This window comes from Vombatus ursinus, unplaced genomic scaffold (genome assembly GCF_900497805.2).
Source record: "Vombatus ursinus unplaced genomic scaffold, bare-nosed wombat genome assembly UNPS02014790.1, whole genome shotgun sequence".
Taxonomy (NCBI): domain Eukaryota; kingdom Metazoa; phylum Chordata; class Mammalia; order Diprotodontia; family Vombatidae; genus Vombatus; species Vombatus ursinus.
The window spans coordinates 1,367,272-1,391,463 of record NW_020954568.1 but is presented as its reverse complement, the minus strand read 5'-3'; the positions used below and the strand labels follow the sequence as shown (position 1 = coordinate 1,391,463).

The window sequence follows — 24,192 nt, the reverse complement described above, 5'->3', positions numbered from 1 at the left end:
GAGGGAGGACAGGGAGTGAGCCTCCCATCAGTCTGGGGGATCACGGAGGGAGGACAGGGAGTGAGCATCGCATCAGTCTGGGGGATCACAGAGGGAGGACAGGAAGTGAGCATCGCATCAGTCTGGGGGATCACGGAGGGAGGACAGGGAGTGAGCCTCCCATCAGTCTGGGGGATCACAGAGGGAGGACAGGGAGTGAGCCCCGTGTCCATCTGGGAGATCACAGGCTTAAAAGAAGGGAGTGAGCCCCCTGTCCGTCTAGGGGATCACGGGAGCGAAAGAAAGGAGTGAGTCCCCTGTCCATCTGGGAGAATCACAGAGGAAGAGCAGGAAGTGAGCTCCCCGTCAGTGTGGAGGATCACAGAGGGAGGACAGGGAGTGAGCCTTCCATCAGTCAGGGGGATCACAGAGGGGGGATGGGGAGTGAGCCCCCCGTGTTCGTCAGGGGGATCCCAGAGGGAGGACAGGGAGTGAGCCCCGTGTCCGTCTGGGGGATCACAGGAGTGAAAGAAGGGAGTGAGCCCCTTGTCCGTCTAGGGCATCACAGGAGCGAAAGAAGGGAGTGAGTCCCCTGTCCATCTGGGGGAATCACAGAGGAAGAACAGGAAGTGAGCTTCCTGTCAGTGTGGAGGATCACAGAGGAAGGACGGGGAGTGAGCCTCCCATCAGTCTGAGGGATCACAGAGGGAGGACAGGGAGTGAGCCCCGTGTCCATCTGGGAGATCACAGGCTTAAAAGAAGGGAGTGAGCCCCCTGTCCGTCTAGGGGATCACGGGAGCGAAAGAAAGGAGTGAGTCCCCTGTCCATCTGGGAGAATCACAGAGGAAGAGCAGGAAGTGAGCTCCCCGTCAGTATGGAGGATCACAGAGGGAGGACAGGGAGTGAGCCTTCCATCAGTCAGGGGGATCACAGAGGGGGGATGGGGAGTGAGCCCCCCGTGTTCGTCAGGGGGATCCCAGAGGGAGGACAGGGAGTGAGCCCCCCGTGTTTGTCAGGGGGATCACAGAGGAAGGACGGGGAGTGAGCCCCCCGTGTTCATCAGGGGGATCACAGAGGGAGGACAGGGAGTGAGCTCCCCGTCAGTGTGGAGGATCACAGAGGGAGGGCAGGGAGTGAGCCCTAGCTATCTGGGAGGTTCAGGGGAGAGAGGGCAGAGCCTGGAGGGACAGAGGGCAGAGAATGAGCCCCCCCCCAATCTGGGGGAGTCACAGGAGAAAAGGCAGGGAGTGAGCCCCTTTCCTGCCCCTGGATGTCTCAGTAGAGAGGCAGGCAGTGTGTCCCCACCCCCACTCAGGGTCCCCTTCTCTTGGGGTCCCCCAGCATCCCCCATTCTCTAAGGGGCAGACAGGTGTGTGCCATGTCCTTAAGTATCACCACAGCAGTCCTGTGAGGAGGCAGACCCATTTCAGAGATGGGGACACTGAGGCTTGTCCAGGGCCCACAGCTGGCAGGTTGGAGGGGCAGAGGGAGCAGAGCAGGCCCTGAGCTGGCTAAGGCCAGGGATCCTGGGGAAGGGGGGAGACACCCTGCTTCCCTCCCCACCCTGGAGCACAGGGGGCAGACAGACTTGGTGCTGGAGGAGGGTCACTCCCAGAGGCATCTCAAGAAAGTTCCTACCCTTCCTGGGCCTCAGTTTCTCTATCTGTACAGTGAAGGCATCCAGTTGCCTGGTGCCCTCCAGTGGTTGCCCTGAGAGGAGGTGACCCGTGAGGGTGGCTTTGTCCTGCCCCTTCCCCACTCCAGCCTTGGGTCTCCCCATCCCTCTGTGAAGTGAGGACGGCAGATTTCAGAGTTCCTGTGACTTCAGGGGAAGGAGGCCCTTGGGGATGGTGCCTGGGTGGGTGCTGCTTCTGAGAGGCCTCCCTCTGTGGAGGAGTGAGACAACCAGCTCTTCTTGGTTGCACACAGTCTGGGGCCAGGGGCTTGGAACGGGGGTCCACTTACAGTGTGCAGCAGAGACTCCTGAATGCCAAATTTGGGGTGAGTCCTGGGCCTTACAACATCTCACCCATAGGACCCCTTATCTCTACTCACACGTCCACCCCCTGGGCCACGGCCATCACCTCACACCAGGACTGCAGCCTAGCCCATCTGTCCAAAAACATGAGTGGGCCAGGCTGCTGGCTAAGAGCTGGGGATACAAAGAAAGGCAAAAGCCAGCCCCTGCCCTCAAGGAGTTCCCAGTCTAATAGAGGAGATATACAAACAGCTATTTAGGCACCAGAAGGAGGAGGGGCTGGGAAAGGCAATCTGGCTTCACTCTCTGGCTCTGAGACTCCAGGGGCTCCCTGTTACCTCCAGTACCAAAGAGAAACGCTCTGCGTGGCTTTTAAAGGGGTAGGGAAGACCAGGGAGTCGAAGCCAGCACACTGAGGTGCTCAGGAGCCCCAACGTGTGGCGGGCTGGGTATCCTGTCAGGTCTGCCAAGTGTGGGCCATCCAAAGGATGGATTCCGTCTAGGGGCGCGTTTGGGTCTGGGATTGAACTCCAGAGCTGGCTGTGTGACTCTCCGTGGTCAGCAAGTGTCTCATCTTGGGTCAGTGGGCAGGGCTGCCCCCAGGGGCCTGAGTGAAGATACAGCTTGATGGTAGTGTGAGCAGCTGTGACCCTGGTGTGACCTGCTTGTCTCCTCTCCAGCCCTCGGCTGTCCAGCAGAATCACCTCAAAGGTGAGTGTCTGCGTGGATAGACTGACCCGCCTTTCCAGAGGAGTGCTCATGGCATCCAGATCACAGAGCCGTCCATAGGGCCTCCCTGGCAAGGGCCTTTCCTTTTGGGGGGGAGGGCCACAGTTTCTCCAACTGTAAAAGGTGTGGTTGTGCCAAGTGGCCCTTTCCAGCCCTCGCTGCTTTACCCACTCCTGGGTGGCTCCCAGCAATTGGCCAGTCAATAACATTTATTAAGCACTTGCCTGTTATGAGCCGTGCTTGGTTCCTACCTTCAAGGAGCTTACAGTCTAATGGGGAAACGAACACAGGTCTGTACAAAGCAAGCTCTGGACAGGAGAATTCCAGGGAAGGCCCTGCAATCAGGAGGGGCTGGGAAGGCTTCCTGGAGGAGGGGAGATTGTAGCTGAGACTGAAAAGAAGCTGCGGAGGGCAGGAATCAGTGTGCCTCAGGCATGAGGACAGCTGGAGGCCAATGGCCCTGGACAGAAGAGGATGTTCTGGGGAATCTGGACAGGTGGGCCGAGACCCCTTTCCCAAAGGGGAAGGTGAAGTGGGGGATGGATGACTGGCCTCCATTCTGACCTAGAGCCCTGGGCTCTCTGGGGGGAGGAAAGAGGGGGAAATCTCTGCCCTTCTAGGGAACTATCACAATAATAACCTTCCTGGGGGTGGTACAGACCAGGGAGGTTCAGGGCAGGCTTCCTGGAGGAGGTGACCTAGGAGGCTGAATAGAAATTCCAGGGATGCTGAGCTTGGGTGGAGGAGAGGGCAGGGCCCCGAGTGCCAGACCAGAGGCATATGAGCTGGCTAGCACCACCTGATTCGTGGGTCAGGAAGGACGCTGAGTGATGGATGGGGTGGGGAGGCAGGTGGGTGGTAATGAGAGGACAGGGGTGGCCTCACAGCACCTCCAGGGACGGAGAGCCTCAGGTAACCCGTAAAAGCTCCCTCTGATTGGCTTCATGAGCGCCCTCATACCAGGCTCCCCATTCATTAACCAAAGCCTCCTGGGCCCAGCTTTGTGGAGTGAAGCCCTGGAAACTGTAATGACCCATCCAGAGCTTCCGGGTCAAGAGGGTGATCTCAGCTTTCTCGGCTCCTGGGGCCCACTTAGGCTGCTGGCAGGCAGGCAGTGTGAGGGGGCATTTAGATTATTCAGCTTCCCCTGGCTTCTCTGCGCCCTACTCTTAATTCTTTATTTAGAGCAAGAAGTCCCTGACTGGGGTGGCACTGAGTTCAGGAGGATGGTTCCCTTCGCAGTGCAGGAGAAGCTAACGGGGTCCAGCCCTGTCGGTTACTGGGGAGACACAGAGGACCTGGCTGCCCCAAGAGCTTAGGGGGGAGGAGGGGCAGGCTGCTGTTGTGGGGGGCTGCTGTGGATGGAGTCCTGTGCCCCATTGGCCTCTGCCTGGGACCCAGGGATCCAGGCTCTCTGGTGAAAGCTGGTCTTCAGCAGTGACCTCATCTGTAAAATGTGGATGGTAACAGGGTTGTTGTAAGGATCAGATGAGATCCGGCTTATAAAGTGCCTGCAAATGGAAAGTGCTGCATAACACGTTTATTCCCTTCCCTACCCCTTTAAAAGCCACGCAGAGCATTTCTCTTTGGTACTAGAGGTAACAGGGAGCCCCTGTAGTCTCAGAGCCAGAGAGTGAAGCCAGATTGCCTTTCCCAGCCCCTCCTCCTTCTGGTGCCTAAATAACTGTTTGTATATCTCCTCTATTAGATTGGGAACTCCTTGAGGGCAGGGGCTGGCTTTTGCCTTTCTTTGTATCCCCAGCTCTTAGCCAGCAGCCTGGCCCACTCATGTTTTTGGACAGATGGGCTAGGCTGCAGTCCTGGTGTGAGGTGATGGCCGTGGCCCAGGGGGTGGACGTGTGAGTAGAGACAAGGGGTCCTATAGGTGAGATGTCGAAAGGGTAGAAATGGCGCCCTGGGGAGAGAGTGAGGGCTCAAGGGCGACACTGGATTTGTGGGTACAGGGGGCTGCGAGGTTGGGGCTGGAAGCCTTGAAGCACAATGCCTGAAGCATCTGAGGAGGAGGAGGAGGAGGAGGAAGAAGAGGAGATGGGGAGGAAGGAGGAGGGAAAGGGGGGAGAGGAATTGAACCCTGGTAGCCACGTGGGCCTCAGGAAAAGCAGCCCCCCCAGGTTGGCTGGCAAGCTGCACTCTGGCCACGAGCAGTTCATTGGTTCCCTTCTATTTCCATGAAGTTTTTGCATTCCTTTGCGATCTGAGAGTGGCCTAAGGGCCCATGTTACTGCTGGATCCTCGTCACTCCTGGTGGTGTCTGGGCCTTTGTCCCTGGTGCTGGTGTCTGGGCTGGAATTCCCAGAGGCCCTTTGCTGCTAGGGTGGCGTTGACTGGCCTCTGGGAAAGCGGGAAGCCTTTCGGCAGCGGTTGGGGAGGCTCTGGCTCCTCTGGTGACCTCTCCAGCAGGAACTGGCCAAAGGGACATGCTCCTTCTTTCCCTTCTCTGGGCAGCCCTTTAAGTGGGAGCCAGTTAGCTTTCCCCGTGGACCCAGAAAGCTTGTATTGGGGCAGGCTTATCTGGGGGCGCCGCTGAGGAGTCGGACCAGGGAAGCCTTCCCAGAACAAAGTCCAGAAGTGAATAAGACCGCCACCCTCCAATAGGCCTTCCTTTGGAGTTGTGAGTCACGGTTGTGCATTTTACAGGAGGACAGAAGCACCCCAAGGCTTGTTGCAAAATGTGGGTTCCTCTTTGGGAGCAAACAAGCCTGGCTGGGCCAGGCTGCTCGGTGAGGCTTGACTGTGCTGGGGCACGCCGTCAGGGTGGCACTGCCCACCGGGCTGCCGTTCAGTTTGACCGTGCTCTGAGTCAGGGTTGACCGTGCGTGACCTGCTTTCAGTCCGTGGCCAGCACGCGGAAGCCAGCCCGCTCCCAACAGGTTCCTTCAGATCCACTGGGCTCCACTTTCCTCCCCTGTGCTCACTGATGGCTCTGTGATCTCGTAGGTGGGTAGCTACGCTCTCTTGGCACCCCGTGGCACGGGCCCGGCCGCAGCTAATCTGCTGATAGTACCACAGTGTGGAAGGCGATCCATGGCTCCCCTTCAATTGCTCTAATTTGTGGACTCTGTATTCCAGCCAAACTGGCTTGTGTCCCTTCCTCGAACCATTGTGCTCTCTCCTGGTCCCAGACCTGGAATGCTCTCCCTCCTCCTCCCCTCAGACGCTGGGAATCCCCCGCTCAGAGGATCACTCCAGTCAATCAGCAGGCCTCGATTGAGGGCGTGGGCGGGTGCTGGGCCCTTAGCCCTGCTCACACTTTTGTGTTTGCTTCTCTTTTGCTATCTCGTCTCCCCCAATGTAGAATGTGAGCCTGTTGAGGGCAGGCCCTGTGTTTCAGCTCATCTATGTATCTCTCACATCCTATATAATGCTTTACATACACACACGGCAATTAAGGCCTGTTGGATTGGCCTGGAAGAAACCTCCCTTTGGTAGGGGCCTGCAGCGTGACCCCTCAATCACTTTCTTGTTCCTCCTATTAGAAATGAAGATTCTGCTTGCCACGTGCCGTAAGTTGTAGGTGCTTTGAGATCCTCATCTTAAAGGCACTTTGCCAGAGCATCAGTGTGACAAATAGCACCCAGGAAGTGGTTATTTGTAGCTTAAGGCTCCCCACCCCCGACCCCGGGAGGCCCTTTCTAAATAACAATCGTTGTTTGCCCAGGCTCCCCACAGGCACCTCAGGTCCCTGGGTAAGTTCCTTCTCTACATTTCTCGGTCGGTCCAATAATGGGCTTGGTCCGGAGCGCCTCTAAGTTCCCCTCTCAGTGGTCTGGGTCTCTGTGGCCTCAGTGGTCTAGGCGTCCGTGGCTTGGGGTTTGCACCTTGGACCTTTACTTTATCGAGTGTGCTGTGTCTGCCGTGAATTGCGCTAAGGGCATGTTGGGTGCCTGTTCAGATTCCCTTGTTGGGACAACACCATTTATGCCGGTGGGCGCTCGCGGGTCTAAGCCCCGTGGCCACTGTTCTGGGAAGCAATGTGTCTGGAGCGGAGGCTGGTCATCCCCGCTGACTGCCACAAGGGAGGGAGGGCCGGGCACAGGAGGCGCCTCGTAAATGTTTGGTGACGCCGCGTGGCTTCAGCAGCAGCAGCTGAGGTGGCGGGGCTGGCGCACGTCCCGTTCGTGGATACGGGTCAGCAGTTGGTGTTGGCGGTTGACCAGGCTGGGCTCCCACCTCGGCTCACTCCCGTCACACCCTTAGAGACACAGATGTGGACACTGGGCCCGACGCCCTCCAAAGAGCAGCGTCCTCAGGGCCGCCTCGTGCCTGCTTCGGCTTGTCCCCACAGCACCCACACGTGGCAGGTATTCCAGGCCCTACTTCCTCAGCATGCACACCTATGTGCCAGCGACCATGCTGATGCTGCAGATACAGAGAGAGGCAGAAGACAGTCTAAGCCCTCCAGGAGCTTCTAGTCTAACGGGGAACCTTGTAGACTGACGGGGGGGGGGGTCAGGGAAGGCTTCCCATGGAAGGTGGGATTTTAGCTGAAGGGAGCTGGTCCTTGATGCCAACCAGTGATTCAGCATCAGGAATGGGTGTGCTTTTATGGCTAGAAGTAGCCTGAAAGAAGCGCCTGACTGTGTGCGTGCCGGGGGCCTCCCTCGCCTGGCCGCTGTGCCCTCCTCCCACCAGACCCAGAGCTCCCAGAGGGGCCTGGCCTCTTCCTGGGTGTTTGTCTGCCCCACACTGTGGACAGCCTAAGAGCTGTTGAGAAATGCTTTTTAGTCAGGCGGATTGAAGTCCAGACTAACCCTAACCCTGAACGCGCTGTGTTTTGCATTGTGCTGGTGGCACCTTGTTCCCCTGACTTCGGCAGGTTCCTTGCCAGAAGTTTTTTTAGCCTGTGACTGTCTGGGGCATCTGTCTTTGGAATTGTGGCCCGAGGGTTCTTTTCACTCTGGCCACTGTCCAGCTGTCCACCGCGCGTAAATCGGGTGATGACTGGAAGCTGGCCGTGACCTTGGGCACATCGCTTCTTGGCCACTTGTCTGTGAAACGAGACTTGGGAGAATGTAGGTGAGGTAGTGTGAACTCTGGGGAATGGCCCTCATCTCTTCTGAAATGCAGCCAAACTATTGCTTTTAACCTATTGTCGTGCAAGCAATGGCAGATTGATTAAACTTATACGTATATGGATGGCATGTTGAGGCCAAAGCAAGTTCCGTGGTTATGAGGATAAAAACAGTCCTGTTGGCCTAGGGAGCCGGTGCTGAAGCCCCCCCAGCTCCTGTAATGTGCCCTGTGCCAAAGCACCGCCCTACCTCACCACGTATGTTTGATGTGAGTCAGTGACATCTTAGCACCCATCCCCGAGGAGCTCGTGTGGGGACCAGCTGTGCGCCTCTTAGCTCTGGAACTGGGATCCCTAAGGACGGCTGCCAGAGACTTCTTCACTGGGGAAACAAGGACCTCCAGGAGTCTTTTGATTGAAAATTTTCTTTTTTGGCACAAAATGCATGAGTGTTCATGGGGGAAATTCTCTTCGATGTGGACGCACACCTGTACAGGAATGTGTCAGAATCAAGGTGCTGTTTGCTTAATGAACTCTCAAATACAAGGAGGGAGGCAGGAGAGAGAGACAGAGAGACACAGAGACAGAGAGAGACAGAGAGACACAGAGACAGAGAGAGGGAGAAGGAGGGAAGGAAGGGAGGAAGGGCAGGCTCACTTTACCTGTATAAAACCACCATGCAGATTCTCACTAGTCTTAAAAATCATAGTGTTGAGAAGACTATTTCCGCCCATTATTTCTTGAAGGCCCCTTGGAAGTCAGTATTTTCCTTTTGCTGACGTTAGACACGTACCCTTGGAGGAGAGGAGGGAGGCGCTGAGATGTGCCAGAGAGAGCCGGGGCCTTCCAGCACACCCTTCCTGTCCTGGCCCTTGGCCAGGTCCTTCACCCGTCTCTGGCTCCTCATTTGTCCAAGGAGCGGCTCAGACAGAACCATCTCCAGGTGTTTTCTGGATCATCCTGTAAGCTTTTCAGAGTCGGGGTGAAGGGTTGGGGGCCTGGCCAGGAAGCTAGTGCCTGGGGAGGAGGCCGAGAGTGAGGGAAGTGGGGGGGAGGGAATCAGGAGGCAGGACAGGCCCTAGAACATTCCCAAGTGAGGAGAACGGTGCTTCTTCTGGACCTCGTGCAGTACTTCCCATCCGGCTTGTTGCCAGGAGGGTCCCTAAACATCCAGGAATTCCTGCTCTGGTGGGCACCCAGGGAGAGTGAAAGGCCCAGAATGGGAGCTGACCGAGGGCAGCTTTTCTGGGAGAGCCTCAGGCAGAGGTGTGGTTCTCCCTGGACCCTCCCCCAGCTGGCCCGGCAGGAGTTTGCAGTCTTTTGGACACTGGGCTAAGGCCTTCAGCAGCCCTGCCTTTGGGCTGAAGGCAAGGACGAGCCCACCTAGCTCCTTTTTGAGCCCTTTGTGGGTTGCTGGACACTCATTCCTGACTGATGTCTTGTCCCTCTGTTTTCACAGCTCCCGGCTACAGTTTTATTCTGAGCATTAGTGAAGAAGGGGCCAGGGTGAAGGCTTTGAATGAGTACCTCAGCAGCCGTAGCTACCTGCAGGGCCACACCTTCTCCCAGGCAGATGTGGAAGCCTTCAGGCAGTTTACAGACCCGCCTGGGGACCAGCATTTCCACGTGGCCCGCTGGTTCAGGCACATCCACGCCCTGGCTGGCGGGAGCCCTGGCACGCAGGAGCCTTGTAGACTGCAAACAAGTGAGTAAGACCGTGCGAGGAGGGGCGGCCGAGAGGCTCAGCCCCTTAGCCACTCAGACCGGCCTGTGCAAGGCTGGCTTTGGTCATTCTGTTTGTGTCTGTGTGCCCAGCACCCGAGGGGCATGGGGCCCCATCTGGGAGGCCTGCTCAGCCAATACCAATGACTTGTTTGCTTTGTATCGCCCGGAGCCAAAGTCACCTTGGAGATGGGCCCGAGACTCCCATGCGCTCACTGGCCCAGGGAGGAGTGGCCCCTGTGTGGCGACCGTGGCGTGCTTTGGGCCGCCGTGGGCGCTGGCCAGATCCTGCCCCAGGCATCTGGAAGTTCTGGAATCCACCTCAGTGACAGCGTGTCTCTAATACTGGGGCAGGCCTGGCGCCTTGTCCCTTCGGGGTCCGTGGAGGGTGGCCGAGCTGGAGAGCAGTGGGGCCCTGTCCGTCTGCTGGCGCTGCTGTGTCTGCATGTGGAACTTGGCTTTCCCTTGATCTCATTCTTGCTGCCTAGCCCGGGGTCCCACAATGTGGCAGGTGTTTGAGACTGTAAGGCTTAGGAGGTTGGGAACCCCCCCCCACACCCCCCCCCAAATCCATAACTGATTATCAGTTTCTGATGAAGGGAGGGGAGCGAGTGTTCAGCAGTCAGCCATGTTGCTCTCTAGCGGTGTGACCTTGGACAAGTCACTCTGTGTTTCCTCAGGGGTAAAGGGCAAGGGTCAGACAAGGTGATCTCTGAGGTCTGGCTCTGCCTGTCCTGACACAGACTGGCTTGGTGACCTTTGGTTTCAGTGTGTGTCTGCTTATGTTTGGGAGTACGCGTGCTGGAAAGCCTCTGTGAGCTGGGTCCCCAGAGGAGAATGCTCAGTTAATGGCCAGCATGTTTGAGACGATCACGTTCTGTGCGTCACCCAGGGCTCTGGCTCCTTCCTTGACCCATCTGTGATGACCACTGTCCATTTCATCTGTGGTCATCGTCCCCTCGGTGGCTGGCTCTGTCTCGTCTATGCATTCCTCATGACTCCTTGGGACCCGGGCTCAGCTGTTGGCACATCTGTACGTGGGGCTCTGCTCATTGGCCCTGTGGTGACAGCTGGACAGCCCCCTCCAGGAGTGTGGCCTCACAGCCTCAGATTGAGATGGGGCTCGCCTCCCCCAGGACACGGCAGTGGCTTTGAGCATCATGTGCCTGGCATGTCTAATGAGGCCTAGCTGTCAGGAAGCACCTTTCATCTTAGGAGTTAGACACTGGCCTTGTAATCCCCCAGGAGAGAGAGCGAGGTAGCCTGGCGTTAGGGCAGGGCTGGGCATGAAAGTCCCCGTAATTACAGAGAGCATTTAGCCAGTTAAATGAGGCCACTCTGAGAGTTAATAAGATGGCTAGCATTGGCTAGTTTGGGGACATAGGTTCTGTTTGGGGCCCGGGCTGTGGTTTCTAGCTTTTCCCATCCCAGCTGAGCTTTCACAGCCGTGAGGAGCCCTGGGCAGAGGCACCAGGGCCTGGCAGCCTCTGGCTTCTCCAGGGGCGTCCTGCTTTGCTCAGTGGGCCTCCCACCCCAAGTGGGCTCTCAGGGAAATCCAGGCCTAGAGTCTTTTCTGTGATACCTTGGTCGTGTGCATGGACATCATAGATTTGGGTTTTTTCTATTGGGTTTCCTTAAGATGTTACCTAGGTCAGAACTCCTCTGGGTGCCTGACCCATTCTCTCTTGTGCTTCCTGTCACCTGGCCTTGGGTTTGAGGCAGAAGGAAGAGACTGAAGCCCCGCCCCCACAGAGGCCTCAGGGACAGGCTGAGTGCATAGATAGAGAGCCTGGGACAGTTCTGGGCGAGGCACACGGTCCTGTTGGGTCGGGTGGGCCGCAAGTCGGAAAGTGGGTGGTCGGCTCACCGTGCCCGCCGGGGCTGTTAGGAGACCATGAGCTTCTTCAAGCTGCTGAATGGGACTTAATTACAAACCAGCCCGTCAGGCTCCCGTAGCTTGATAATGTTGAGGTCACCTGGGTCCCACCTGGGAACTCACTGCAGCTCCTGAGAGGGAGGAAGAAAGGGGTCCCTGGCTGGCTTCACGCACACGCGCACACGCTCACACACGCACACGTGCGCGCACATATACACACACCCTTCCTCTCCTCTCCTTTCTGTTTTGTTATCATCCCATGGATCCTTCCACCTGTGGACCACAAAACCATGCAGAGGAATGAAGGAATGCATGAATGAATGAAAAAGCCTTCCCTGTGTGCCAAGCTCTGTATCCAGGCCAGGGTTTGCGAACGCAAGAGCCAGAGCCCCAAGCACAGAGCCCCTGGCCCCTCCCTTCACGGCCCTGTCACTGAGGCTCCTTCTCTGAGCCTCTCTGAACCTCAGACTCCTCATCTAGGAGGGGGTGGGTGGGGCTTGACCCGGGCCCTGTTAAACCTCCGGGCTTTCCACAGATTTATTGAAGTTGGGGGCCTTTGTCCTTGGGTCCCAGTCGCTTACTCCCCACTCCCCGACCAGGATAAATCTTGCCTGTGTCTGGAGGTCTTCCTGCTCTTCATGCCCTGGTGCCCCCCCGCTCCCCTGCTTCCTCCGTCCTGGTCTTCATGTGCCCAGCTTGCACCTGCCTTCCTGGTTTGCACATCATAGGAGCTTAATAAATGTTTATTGACTGAAATTGAATTTCTAAAATGCTCCCAGAACTGACCTCCATGCTCTTGGTGGGGCTTGACAGTGACTCTCGCCTCTTTATTCCTGGAAGTTCCAAGGTCAAAGTTAGCTCTGGGGGGGCTGCCATATCACATGGTTGATGCCCAGTGAACTTGCTGTCCACCCAGACCCCCAGATCTTTTTCAGACAAATTACTTCCTCCATCTTGTACTAGTAAAACAGATTTTTTTAACCTAAGTTTAAGACTTTGTGTTTATCCTTCTTAAATTTCCTCTTGCTCAGCTTGACCCAGGGTTCTCTCCAGCCCGTCAGCCTTTTTGGATCCTGAAGCTGTCCGTCAGCACGGCAGTCACCTTTCCCGGCCCTTTGTAGTCGGTGCCTTTATCCAGGTCCCTGGGGCCCTCCCCGGAGGCCTGACCGTCATCATTTAGCCCACCTCCAATGCCTCTCATAGTGCTGGGGCCCAGAGCTGCTTACCATTTCCCCAAGACTCATCTTGGTGAAGCACCTATGTGGTGTCCCCTGATCTCCTGTGACGGACCTCGTCAGAACCGGAGCCGGGGGAGCCAGGTGCAACCTGTTCTTGCTGAAAAGCAGAGCCCGGCTCTCGGGCTGCGCCGTCTCTGACTTTGATTAAGTTGGTCACTAGTCAATCATCCGTTCTCGGCCTTTTACTGGGACTCCCAGGGACCTCGACTTGGCCATTGGGTCTGGTTTGAATGGGGCCGTGAACACAGGCCAGAGGAAGAAGGCATGTTGAAGTTCTGATGATTGAAGGGAGCATCTGCCCAAAGCCGCACGCGGGCACATTCATTGCAGTGTTGGTGGAACTCTGAACACGGAATGGGAGGAGCTTGGCCCCTTTGCCCAGTCTCTGCTCCGTCTTTCTGGTTCCATTTCATGTGACAGTTTTAAAAACAGCCTCCTTTCATACCTGTGGCTCTGTGAAGTGAGATCAAGAGGCCGGGGCCCAGCCTCTAACTCCCGTGTGGGCGCTGACCTCCATCCCTAAGAGGGCCTGGGTGGACGAGGTGGTATCTGAGGCCCCTGAGCCCTCAGTCTCTGCCTCGGATCTTGGCAACCTTTGCCCCCGTGGGCCCCAGGCCAGTCTTAAAGAAGAGGTCACCAACACTTGGCCGCCATTTTGTCTCAGTAGAGAAGGTTCCAAAGGAGGTTTTCTTCTACAGTCATATGATCAGGGGTTCCCCTCCCCCCAGGAAGAAGTTAAAATAGCATTATTAAAAACACACAGCAATTTAATTAGATGCCAAACTTGTTTGAGTTCTGCTAACCGGGGACATGGCTGCTTAGAGAGAGGGAGGAGTGAGTGGTGGGGGCTTAGGAAATCCATCTTCAGTGAGGCGCCCGTAAGCGTCTGGAGGCTGTCCTTCCTGAGTGGTTGGAGGTGAATCGCGTCTCCAGTGAAAGCAGGGAGAGGCCCGAAGATCCCTTCTGCCAGTTTGTCTCCAGGCTCTCATGACAGTAGACATCGGAGGCGCTGGGCAGGCCAGCTCTGCGTCCGATTCCCTGGGAAGCGTGGCAGGCAGGCCCAAGGCTGGGGCCCAGTTCCTCTGCAGTTTTCCCAGTGACTCAATTATCCTCGCCCCAACCAGTCACTCAGGCTGCTTGTTCCTGGAGAGGTGGGCATGTGGGGTCCTCTGGCCTGCTGGGAGTGTAAGGGCCCAGCCTTCAGGCCGTGAACAAGCCCAGTCAGAGCAGGACTCCTCATCTCCACGTGTATTTCGGCAGAGAAGTCGATTTCCTTCCTGAAAACCCCGGAGGAGGCCAGCCCCTGAACGCTGACGGGTGGCCAGGAGCCTTGAAAGGAGGGCTGACGCTGCTCGCTTCCTTTCTAGGTAAGGGCCGGCGCGCCCGGCCTCAGTGGTCTCCTCCAGCCGGATCTGAACCCTGTAAACTGCGCCTGTACAACAGCCTAACCCGCAGCAAGGTGAGTGAGTCCCCAGGGAGGAGCTCCCATCCCAGCTCTTCCCATTGGAGCCCCCTCAGCCAGGCAGAAGATTGGCAGGACCCCTCCCCTGGCTCCCCCAGCTTCCCCCGGGCTCTCCCTCTCAGTGGTCTGGGAGAGAATTTCTGAAGTCTGGATGAAATGCCTTCAGGGCTTTCTTCTGCATGGGAACCATGACCTAGGGATGTACCAGGCACAGCCATGTGCAGGATTCTTCTGCGGCCACCAGCTCGTGGCCGGGTGGGTGGTGGGGGTACCGGTGGAGCAGCCACCGGGCCGTCTTAGACTTGGGTGAATTTGAATGACCAAAGGGAGAAACTCATTAGTCGGGGCCCAGGGCTTTATCCAGGCCCTTTGCCAAGAGCTGAGGCTACAGAGACAGGCAAACACAGGCCGGCTGCCAAGGGCCTCTCCTTCTAAAGGTATAGAGGGGACGGATGGGATGTCAGCGGAGAAGGCATAAGCAGCTGGGAAGGGGCTGGGGAAAGTCCCCTGCACCAGGAGAGAGCTCGGATACTCGACTGGCCAGGAAGGGCTGGGAGCTGAGAGGTGGAGGGCGTTCCCTTAGGACTGTCCTCAGGAAGGCATGTGACCTGGGGGAGCACACTGAGCCCCAGGGTGGTGGTTTCAAAGGCCCCTGGGCCTCCTCGTCTGGCCTCCCCTGCCCAGGGCTCTGGCCTGTGGCTGGTGTCTGCGGATGCGGCCTTTGGCCATGGTTGGGTCGGGTCGCGGTGGTACCTCCTCTCAGACGGGTGCTCTTCAGCAGCCTAGAGATCAGCGTGGGCTTGGCTGTAGCTCAGCCAGGTCACGTGGCAGGGCAGTCAAAGCTTCTGGCCCCGTGTCTGGCTGCTGACGGGAAGTGGCCTGTGCATACGTCTTCCCTGGGCAACTTGAGGGTCACTCCCCCATCAAGCTGAGTGGCCCCTGTCCCATTGCACGTGAGCCTGGCCTCGGGGCTTGTCCCTGGTGCCCTCAGGTGCCTTCTGACCCCATCTCTTCATTCCTTAGGATGAGTTTGTGCCGCAGCAAGGAAGGAGAGTGACCTGGTACTGCTGTGGACCGACTGTGTACGATGCCTCCCACATGGGCCACGCCAGGTGGGGCCTTTCACTAGCTGTCTGGGTAGTGGGGTTACTGTATATGCAGATTAAAAGCCACCCAGGGCTGGAGCTTGGAGGGAGCTTGGGCAACTTACTCTGGTTGGCAGAGCAACAGGACGCTGGGGCGGGAGGAGCAGCTCCTGGAGGTTGTGGTTTTGACCTTTAAGGTCCTGTGGGCCCACCCCCCACCCCCATCAGACTCTGGGCCTTAGTAAGAGGTCAGACCTGAAGATGGTCATGGTGACAAGCAGGCATGGGTGTGTGCTGGGAGGCCACTGAGCCGTAGTCACCATGCGCATGGCACAGGTGCTGGGAGGCCATTGGACCGCGGTCGCCACACCTCAGCCAAGTTTAACTGTCCTGACTGTGTGCTTGGTGTCCAGCTTGAGGAAGATTTTGCTCTCTCTTGAATGCTTGTAGGTCGTACATCTCATTTGACATCCTGAGGCGAGTGCTGCGGGATTATTTTAAATACGATGTCTTCTACTGCATGAACATTACGGATATTGATGATAAGGTAAGTGAGGAAGCGGAGAAGTCAAGGGGACCTTGAGGAGGTTGTGGTCATCCTGGCGATTGGAAGGACCGTGGGCACCCGTGCCCAGTGCCCACTTCGGGACCAAGCACGGGGACCTCTTCCTGGCCTCAGTGAAGGGGGGCCAGAACAGGAGGGTGAGAGGAAGCCCAGAATGGAGCAGGGGAGTGGGGCCACAGGATCCCCCGGTGGAGCTGGCCAGGCCCAGGGGAGTGAAGTGAGCTGTCCGAGGTCATGCAGTAGGGAGTAGGGGACAGAGGCAGGAGGTGGCAGCTGCCTGCTGAGCTGTGCTATGTTCTCTGCTGGAGAGGCACCCCCGGCTTGGAGGGCTGGGAGAGAGACCCCATCCCACCTCCCCATTTTACAGGTGATGCAGTTTAGGGCCGAGGAGGGCTCCAGGACCTAGCTGAGGTTGTAAACCCATGTTCCTTTCACACTTGTTAAATGCCGGCTGTGTGCCAGGCATTGTGCAAAGGACCAGGGTTGCAGAGACAAACCGACGTGGTTTCTGCTCATCCGGGGAGACCAGGGATCTGGACAGAACGAGCCTGAGGGAATTGGTGGGAGAGGGATTAGGAAAGGTGTCCGTAGTCTGGGACGTCCAGCGCGGCTCTGGGTCACCGGGTGAACTTCCCCACCGCCTACAGATCATCAAGAGAGCACGACAGAACCACCTCTTTGAGCAGTACCGGGAAAAGAAGCCGCACGTGACCCAGCTCCTCGAAGACGTGGCGACCGCCCTGAAGGTTTGTGCCCGCTCATAGCAGACTTCTCGCTGGGGATAGAGTGTGGAGGCTTCCTGGCAGGTCCTGGCCACTTAGAGGTTTGCCGGGAAGGCCTGAGGAGCCCCCAGGGAAAGCCAGCAGCAGCCTGGTTCTCTCTCCCCAGGGCCCTGAGGAAGCCTCGTGCCCCCCAGGGGGTGAGGGACCCCTTAGACTCCTGCAGCATCACTACTGCTGATGAGTTTTGTCCTTCCACCAGTGTGGATTGCAGCCCCTTCGGGCCTGAAGCATCCTCCTTCTCTGCTTTGGCTGCATAGGGGTGCCCCTGTTCCCTGATAGCCCCCCCTTTCCTGGGAGCGTGTGTCACGAGCATTGAGTCATCCTAAAATCTGGGGAAGCTGGAGGGGAGGGTGACGCAGGGGTCAGACCATGCCCTGGGAGCCCAGTCAGGTCCAAGGGCCAGCCCTCGCCATCTCTCTGGCGAAAGGAAGCAGGAAGGAAGGGGTCTCTGCGGGCCAGGCTAGCTGGGAACCTTGGGAGGGCCTCAGGCTTTTTCTGACAGTCTCTCCCCCTTTCCTGCGGCAGCCCTTTACTCTCAAGTTAAACGCGACCACCGATCCTGACAAAAAGCAGATGCTGGAACGGATCCAGGACGCCGTGCAGCTGGCGGTAGAGCCACTGGCCAGACTCGTGCAAAGAAACGCATCGGGAGAGGAGGTGGACGCCTGTGCTGAGGTGGGCCTCGTGAGCCCCCCCCCGACCACTCCGCTCCCCGTCCCCAGACATCCCAGGGCTGGGCGCCGGCCGTCACTGCCTCTTGGACACTTTGTCAGCAGGCTTGACTTGCCTTTCCAGGCTTAGCACCCACCCCCCACCCTAGTCAGGAGTCAGCACACGGTGATTAAGCACCTACTATGTTCTGGGCACCGCCCTCTAACCCCACCACGGCCTTGCTGCTCCCTGTCCTCTACACCCATCTCCCATCTCCACACCTTTGCCCAGGCCATACCCAGCGCCTGGGGCTCACTCCTTTTTTACCTTCTGCCCGAGTGGGGATCTTACCTCTCCTCTGTGGGGATCCCTTCTCCTCCCACTCCTGTCCCTTTGTTCCTGGGGTTGTGGATGCTCCTGGGCCCGTTCTAGGCCACAGGCTTTGTGCGTGGCCACCGTGCTGGGGTCTTGGGTGCAGATTCCTGAGATGGAGGCCCCCTCCCCGTGTACCCCATGCACACTCAGAGCAGTCGGTGGTTGACTCTGAACGTGATAGCTCAGGGAAGCTGACGCAGGCAGACGGAGCGCACTGGTCACTGGCCCTCCGCTCGCTCCCCTCAGGCGCTGTTGGAGAAGGCCAAGGACCTGCTTTCTGACTGGCTCGATTCCCGGCTGGGCTCCCAGGTGACGGACAACTCCATCTTCTCGGAGCTCCCGCAGTTCTGGGAGGCGGACTTCCACAAGGACATGGAGGCCCTGAACGTGAGTCTGGGCGGTGCGCGCCTATCTGTCAGTTAGTGCGAGTGCCAGGCCCGCCCATGCCCTGCGGGAGCTCCCATCCTAGTGAGGGAGGCAATGTGCCAACTGCTCTGGACATTAGGGAGGAACCCAGGAGGGCTTCCTGGAGAAGGTGGGATTGTAGAGGGACCTGGCGCTCCAGGCACTGTGGCACCCCTGGCTGCCTCTCTGTGCATAGAGTGTCGTAGAAGCCACGCAGGTTAGTGGAAAGACCGCTGAAGACAGGGCAATCTCTTCACCTCTTTGTGTGTGACTCAGTTTCATTTTGTTCAGAATGGGGATGCTCAACCCATTTTTCCATTTTTTCTTTTATTCTGCTGTCATAGACATAGGCTGTAGGCCGTAGGGCAGCTAGGCGGCACAGTGGATAGAGCGCTGGGCCTGGAGTCAGGAAGACCCGAGTTCAAATCCAACCTCAGACACATACTAGCTGTGTGATCCCGGGCAAGTCACTTCACCCCGTTTGCCTCAGTTTCCTCACCTGTAAAATAAACTGGAGAAGGAAATGGCAAACCCCTCCAGTGTCTCTGCTCAGAAAACCCTAAATGGGGTCATGAGTTCGATGTGGCTGAAACGACTGTACAGCCGCCACATGAAACTGAGGGTTTTTGTCTGTGTCTGTGTCTGTGCCGTGCAGGGACGTGGGGGCCTCCCGGGGACTCGTCCCCCCGATGCGTCTGGCCCATCCCCATCTCGTTTCTCGTCGCCCGCAGGTGCTCCCTCCGGACGTCTTAACTCGCGTCAGTGAATACGTGCCTGAGATCGTGCGCTTCGTTCAGAAGATTGTGGACAACGGCTACGGGTGAGCGGCCGAGCCGGCCTGAGCGCGAGGCCCCATCTAGGTGAAGGGCTCCGTGATCCCGAGGGCCCTCTGGCCCTCGGTTCACGTCCCTCATCCAGACGTTAGAAAGCTTCCTTCGGCAGCCATGGGGAGGGCAGAGTGGGAAGGGAGAGAGCCTGGAAGCGGGGAAGCCAGGGAAGAGGCCGTCGTGTTTGACCTCGGTCGTGTCTGGGCGGAGAGGATGGGAGGGGGCCCGAGGGGAGGAGTCTGGGCACGTGGCTGATTGTGGGACGTGTGGGATGGACCCTGGTGCAGTCTGGAGGACGGGCGGGCTTCAGGGGAAGATGCCGAGCTCTGTGTCAGACATCCCGAGTCTGAGATGCCTGCGGCTCGTCCCAGAGGGATCCAGCGGGTGCCGGGCGATGGACCGAGATGCCAGCTGGCTTTACCGCGTTTGGAAATGCTGTTGGAACCTGTGGCGCAGTGAGGGTCTCACACGTAGTGGGCACTTAATACATGCATGCTCGCCTGGTGGGGGCTCACGACGTAGGTGCGATCGTGGCGAGGCAGAGTAGAAGAGGGCCAGGAGAGAGGCCTGGGCGTCCCCAGGAGGCCGTGGCGGAATGTCACGGGTGGCGTCGCTGATCGCATAGTGTAGAGGCGCGGTCACCGTGGCCGAGTGGCACGGCTTCATCGTCCCAGCAGCCGGGGCGGCTCGCGGGGGGAGCGTGTGGTCACTCCAGCCCGGTGCCCAGGCCTCTGAGCCTCCCTGCCTCGACGGGGCCTGCAGGCAACTTCCCCGCGCTCTCCCAGGGTGGGGGGCTGCCTGCCGTGGCTTGTTCCTCTCCGGTGATGCCCAGCATGCAGTGAGCCATGGTTCCTGCACTCTTGGAGTGACTTAGCCTTTAGTTTCACTAAGTGAAATAGAAGCCGCCCCCCCACCCCCACCCCCGTCGCCCCGACAGCTGGTCTGGGGGCCCCACGGGTCATTCTGGGAAAGAGCCTTGGACTTGCAGTCACGTGTGGAAGACACAAAGAAAGACATAACCGCAGCCCTTGCTTTCAAAGAGCCCCCAGCGCCGCGGGGGGGAACACGGGGCTGACGAGGGGCGTGCAGATAGAGTAGGTGGAAGGCCCTAGCACTGGGGGCCGCAGAAGGTGGCCTGTGAGCTGTGACGGGAAGGAAGCCAAGGGGACTAGGGGGTGGGGTGGAGCCTCGGCCAGCCTCGGTCTTCCCTTCTGGGACGTGGGGGCTCACGGGGTCTGTACGGAGAACGTGAGTCACTTACTTTTCGTGTGCATCAGACGCTCTCTTGAGTGACTCAGAAGTTGATGGTGCTTCCCATGGGAAGCATTCCCAGATGAGCCGCAGCTGGTGCCGTCCGGTGCCCAGGGCCCGGGGCTCTCTCTTAAGTGACCGGGGTTGTGGGAGTTTGTGCTTGACCAGGAAGGGAAGTTAGCCAAGCTCCAGCCCAGCCCTCCGACCTCCCGACGTTCCGGGACTTAGGGAATCCCCGGCAATGTCGGGGAGCTCATCAGGGTGGGCTGGCCGGTCCATGACCAGAGCACTGTAAAAGGCAACGCTTGTGCGCCCCCTTGTGGTGGCATTGTGCTCCTGCACATGAGGTCCACCGTGCATTCTCGGGGCATGTGGACAGTGTGGACGCTCTGGGTTCCGGGCACGTGCAGCTCACAGCCCAGTGGGGAGCTGCAACCTGTGCAAATAATGGTGCTCCAGGCCAGGCTGGACCTGGGGCTGGGCTCCCGCACATCCTCCCCAGGCTTCCTCCTTGACCAGGCGATCGCTTCAACATTTATTAAGCTCCTGCTGCGTGTCAGCTCTGGGCTAAGTGTCGGGGTGAAGAGACAAAAGGCAAGCAAGCCGTGTGCTCTGATAGGGGCTGCATCGCTTACCTACATCAGCGCGCACGAGGTACATGCAAAGATCCAAGGTCATCACAGTGGGATGGGCCTCCTGCGGAGGGACGGGACTGAGAGCTGAGTCTGGAGGCCAGCCACTGCCCAGGCACAGGAACGGAAGATGGTGTGTTCCTAGCGTGTGTGGAGAGGCCCAAGGGGCCAGGTGGTGAGAAGCCAGAAAGGCCGCCCAGAGAGATTGCGAGGGCATCCTGCCGCTGGTTGGGAGTGGCTTGGTCCGACCCGCGCTTTGGTGGCTTTGTGGAGGATGGGTTAGCATGGGGAGAGCCTTGAGGCTTTTACAGCAGTCAGGGCAGGAGGTGATGAGGGCCAGAGCCAAGATCGTGGCTGTGTGAGTGAAGAGAAGGGACCGTATACGAGGGGTGGTGTGAAGATAGGAACGGCAGGGTTTGGTGATGGATTAGGGCTGTGGGGTGGCTGAGAGTAAGCGTCAAGGATGACACCCTGGCAGCAAACCTGGGCGGTGGCAGGGCGGGCAGTGCCCTCAGCAGCGATAGGAGGAAGTCATCCTCAGGAAGTGAGCCCGAGGTGGCGAATCACGGGGAAGCGGTGCAGTTAGCTCGATGACACCCCCAGACCATGTCCTGATGCAGAAATCCAAGGAGAAACCACAGGGAGGTCAGCTTAGGTCAGGATAGGGAGACAGAGGGCTGGAGATACTGGAGATGAGCACTGGGCAGGCGTCTGTGGGCTGTGAAAGGACTGAGGCTGACCAGGGTCAGGTCCCAGACGGGGGGCTCACCCTTGCGCAGGAGGTGGGAACAGCAGGTGCTGCCTGGCAGCCGTCACTCACCTGTGCCGGTCACAGATCCCATGAGGACTGAGGAGGAGGTCTTCATCTGTTAAAAAAACGAAATCAGAATGAGAGATTGGACATGTAGTGAGAAAAACTAGAAATCAAAGAAGAAGACATGAAAGACGTTATTAGGAACCGTTTCACCCAATTATATGCCAATAAATCTGGCGATCCAAATGAAATGGACAAATGTTCACAAAAATGTCAAACTCCACATTAACAAAACAAGGCACAGGGGACTCAAAGAAACCCCAAACGAGCCCCCAGAGAAAGCTGAACAGCCTGGCTCGCAGCATCTGAGCTGAGGGCAGTCCAGAGAGGAAGCGCACGGACACAGCCCAGATCTCAAGGCACGAGATCCCGTTTCCCGTGCCACCCTGATAGCAGGCCTCGCAAGGCTTTTGGCCTGTGGAGTGACCGTTGGCCGCCTCTTGAGACCCGCTAACTTTAGGAATTTGTTTGGCCCCCAGGAGGAGGGTCAAGAGAAGTCTGTCAAGGCCGAAGAGCTGTGCCTGAACGCAGATCATGTGGAGGCTGTGCCCCTCCCTGCAGATTCCCTGACACTCTGCTCCGGTCCCAGGTCCCCATAATGTGTTCTGGAGGACTCGCTGTGCCCCAAGCAGCTTCATGCTGATGTTCCACAGAGAGAGGACGTAGAGGTCATCTAGCCAGCCGCCTCCTTTGACAGAGGAGGAAGCTGAGGCCTGGGGGGAGTGACTTGCCCAAGGTCATTTGGATAGAAGGTCATTAGAGGCAGGATTTGAACCCAGGTCCTGACTCCAGAGTCACGACACCTACCGCTGTGTTTTGATAGGACCGACTAATTCTTTTTTTTTTTTTATCTTTTACTTCCCAGTTACGTGTCCAACGGTTCTGTCTATTTTGATACAGTGAAGTTTGATTCTAGCGAGAGACACTCTTATGCCAAGCTGGTGCCGGAAGCCGTCGGGGATCAGAAGGCCCTCCAGGAGGGAGAAGGTGAGAAGACCGTCCCCCCGGGGGCTGGTGTTGGAGGGTGGCTGAGCCTCCTCGCACCCTGGAGCCCCCTGCATGTGCTGGGGGGGCATTGCCGCCGGAGCGCCCCGGCATCTGCAGGATGAAGGCGCTGGAAAGACCCCTTTCAGCTCTGCCTTCTGTCTTGGCCATTTAGCCTTGGTCTGCATGGGCCGGACAAGCGGCCGATTGGGCGGTGTCCTAGAGGGTGGCCCGCGTGTGCTCCCTGACTGCGAGGGGGGCTGTGGTTGCTGGTGGCATCAGGCAAAACCTCTGTCCCTGGAACAGCCACCGTAATCCCAGCGGTGAAGGCGCAAGGGCAGCCCTGACCTCCTCAGAAGCCTGAGGCCCCGGCGTGGGGGCGTAACAGCCTGGCCGAGCAATGCCATGTACCTCGTGGGGGCAGTGACCCCAAATGTGCCCCCCTGCACTGTGGAGCTGAGCACGCCTGCTGCCGGGGCCAGAAGGCTAGTGAAGAAGTCGGGAGCGGGAGGGGGGGCTGGGCCAGCCAGACCCTGGTTCCTCGGGGACAAAGGTATCTGTAAAAGAGGGCCTCGTGAAATGTCCATTTTCTGCCTGTCGGGGACCCACGGGGCGGGGCCAAGCTCTTCTGTGCCCCAAGTGAGGCGGGTGTGGCTGAGATCCTCAGCCCAGGCTTTCTCACGCTGCCTCCCGCCTCGGGTCTGACAGCTGAGCTGCAGGGAGACTGCTCCCCACCGTGTTCCTCTGTCCTGCCCCTTGCTTCTCCCTGGCTCCCTGGTCACGTGAGTCAGCACAGGCCAGCCGCCTCCAGGGATGGAAGGCAGTGTCCCTGCTGTGCCGTCATAGTCATGTACCCAGTCTATCCCGACCTTGGAACCTTCCTCAGCCTAGGCCTGGCCCATCCTTGCAGGAGGAGGGAGGCTTTTTACATCCTGCCCCTGCCCTCCGCTGACAGTGTTGGTCTCAGCATCTGACCTGAGTCTGGCTGCTTTTTAGGGCTGTTTTCCTCGACATTCTCAGAGTAATCATATGAATTTTGCTCTCTTCTCTTTGCCTCAGTTTGTAAAAGCCTTCCCCTACTTCTTGGAGCTCTTATATTGGCCCTTTTTTACTAAACCATCGACAAGCATTTATTAAGGAAATACTTACTAGAGTCACAAATACAAGGAAGGAAGTGATCCCTGCCTTCGAGGAGCTTACGTTCCCTCAGAGGGTGTCTGTGTACGGAATGAATACGAGGGAGGGAAGGCCTTAGCACTCTCGGGGATGGGATCTGGCAGAGGTGAGGTTTGAGCTGCCTCTTGAAGGAAGGAAGGAATTCCGTGAGGCAGAAGGGAGGAGAGAAGGCGTGCAAGGCACACCTTGTAATGGGATGGCCATTACAAAGGCATGGCGGCAGGAGATGTGGAGGGGTTAGTGCAGGAACGAGAGAAGGCCCCTCGGTCTGGAGCACAGAGTGCGGCAGTGTCCATTGTGGCTGGAAAGGCGGGCTGTCCAGGGTGTTGCGAGTCAAACTGGGCAGTTCATGCTTGATCCCAGAGGCGGCAGGGAGCCAGGGGAGTGGAGGCCGGAGGCCACAGTCCCATCTGCCTGCCTTGTCCAGCTGACCCTCCTGCCCTTCTTTTGTCTTTGACCACCTTGGGTGTGGTGGGCGTGGTGTGATTGACCGGGGAGCTCCCAGGGATTCCTCCAGCCCCGCCTTCCTGGGCTGCCCTGGCTAGGCAGACCTGCCCTGTTACCGCTGACCGCCACACGAGGGCGCCACTGGGACCGTGTCAATAGTGCTTGGCTGGGGTAGGTGGTGG

General features: G+C 58.1%; 1 protein-coding gene across 2 annotated transcripts in view; it reads left to right on the top strand.

The window, feature by feature from the left end:
• Window positions 1-24,192, top strand: part of CARS (cysteinyl-tRNA synthetase) — a 47,708-nt gene that overhangs the window by 334 nt on the left and 23,182 nt on the right. The window contains exons 2-10 of one of the 2 annotated variants that reach the window (XM_027868693.1): window positions 9,178-9,423; window positions 13,922-14,013; window positions 15,040-15,128; window positions 15,552-15,648; window positions 16,314-16,412; window positions 16,974-17,123; window positions 17,721-17,861; window positions 18,611-18,699; window positions 22,269-22,390. In XM_027868693.1, coding sequence (XP_027724494.1) covers window positions 9,178-9,423; window positions 13,922-14,013; window positions 15,040-15,128; window positions 15,552-15,648; window positions 16,314-16,412; window positions 16,974-17,123; window positions 17,721-17,861; window positions 18,611-18,699; window positions 22,269-22,390 — 1,125 coding nt within the window. The remainder of the gene's footprint in view (window positions 1-9,177; window positions 9,424-13,921; window positions 14,014-15,039; window positions 15,129-15,551; window positions 15,649-16,313; window positions 16,413-16,973; window positions 17,124-17,720; window positions 17,862-18,610; window positions 18,700-22,268; window positions 22,391-24,192) is intronic. The other variant, XM_027868694.1, reaches the window with a different exon arrangement.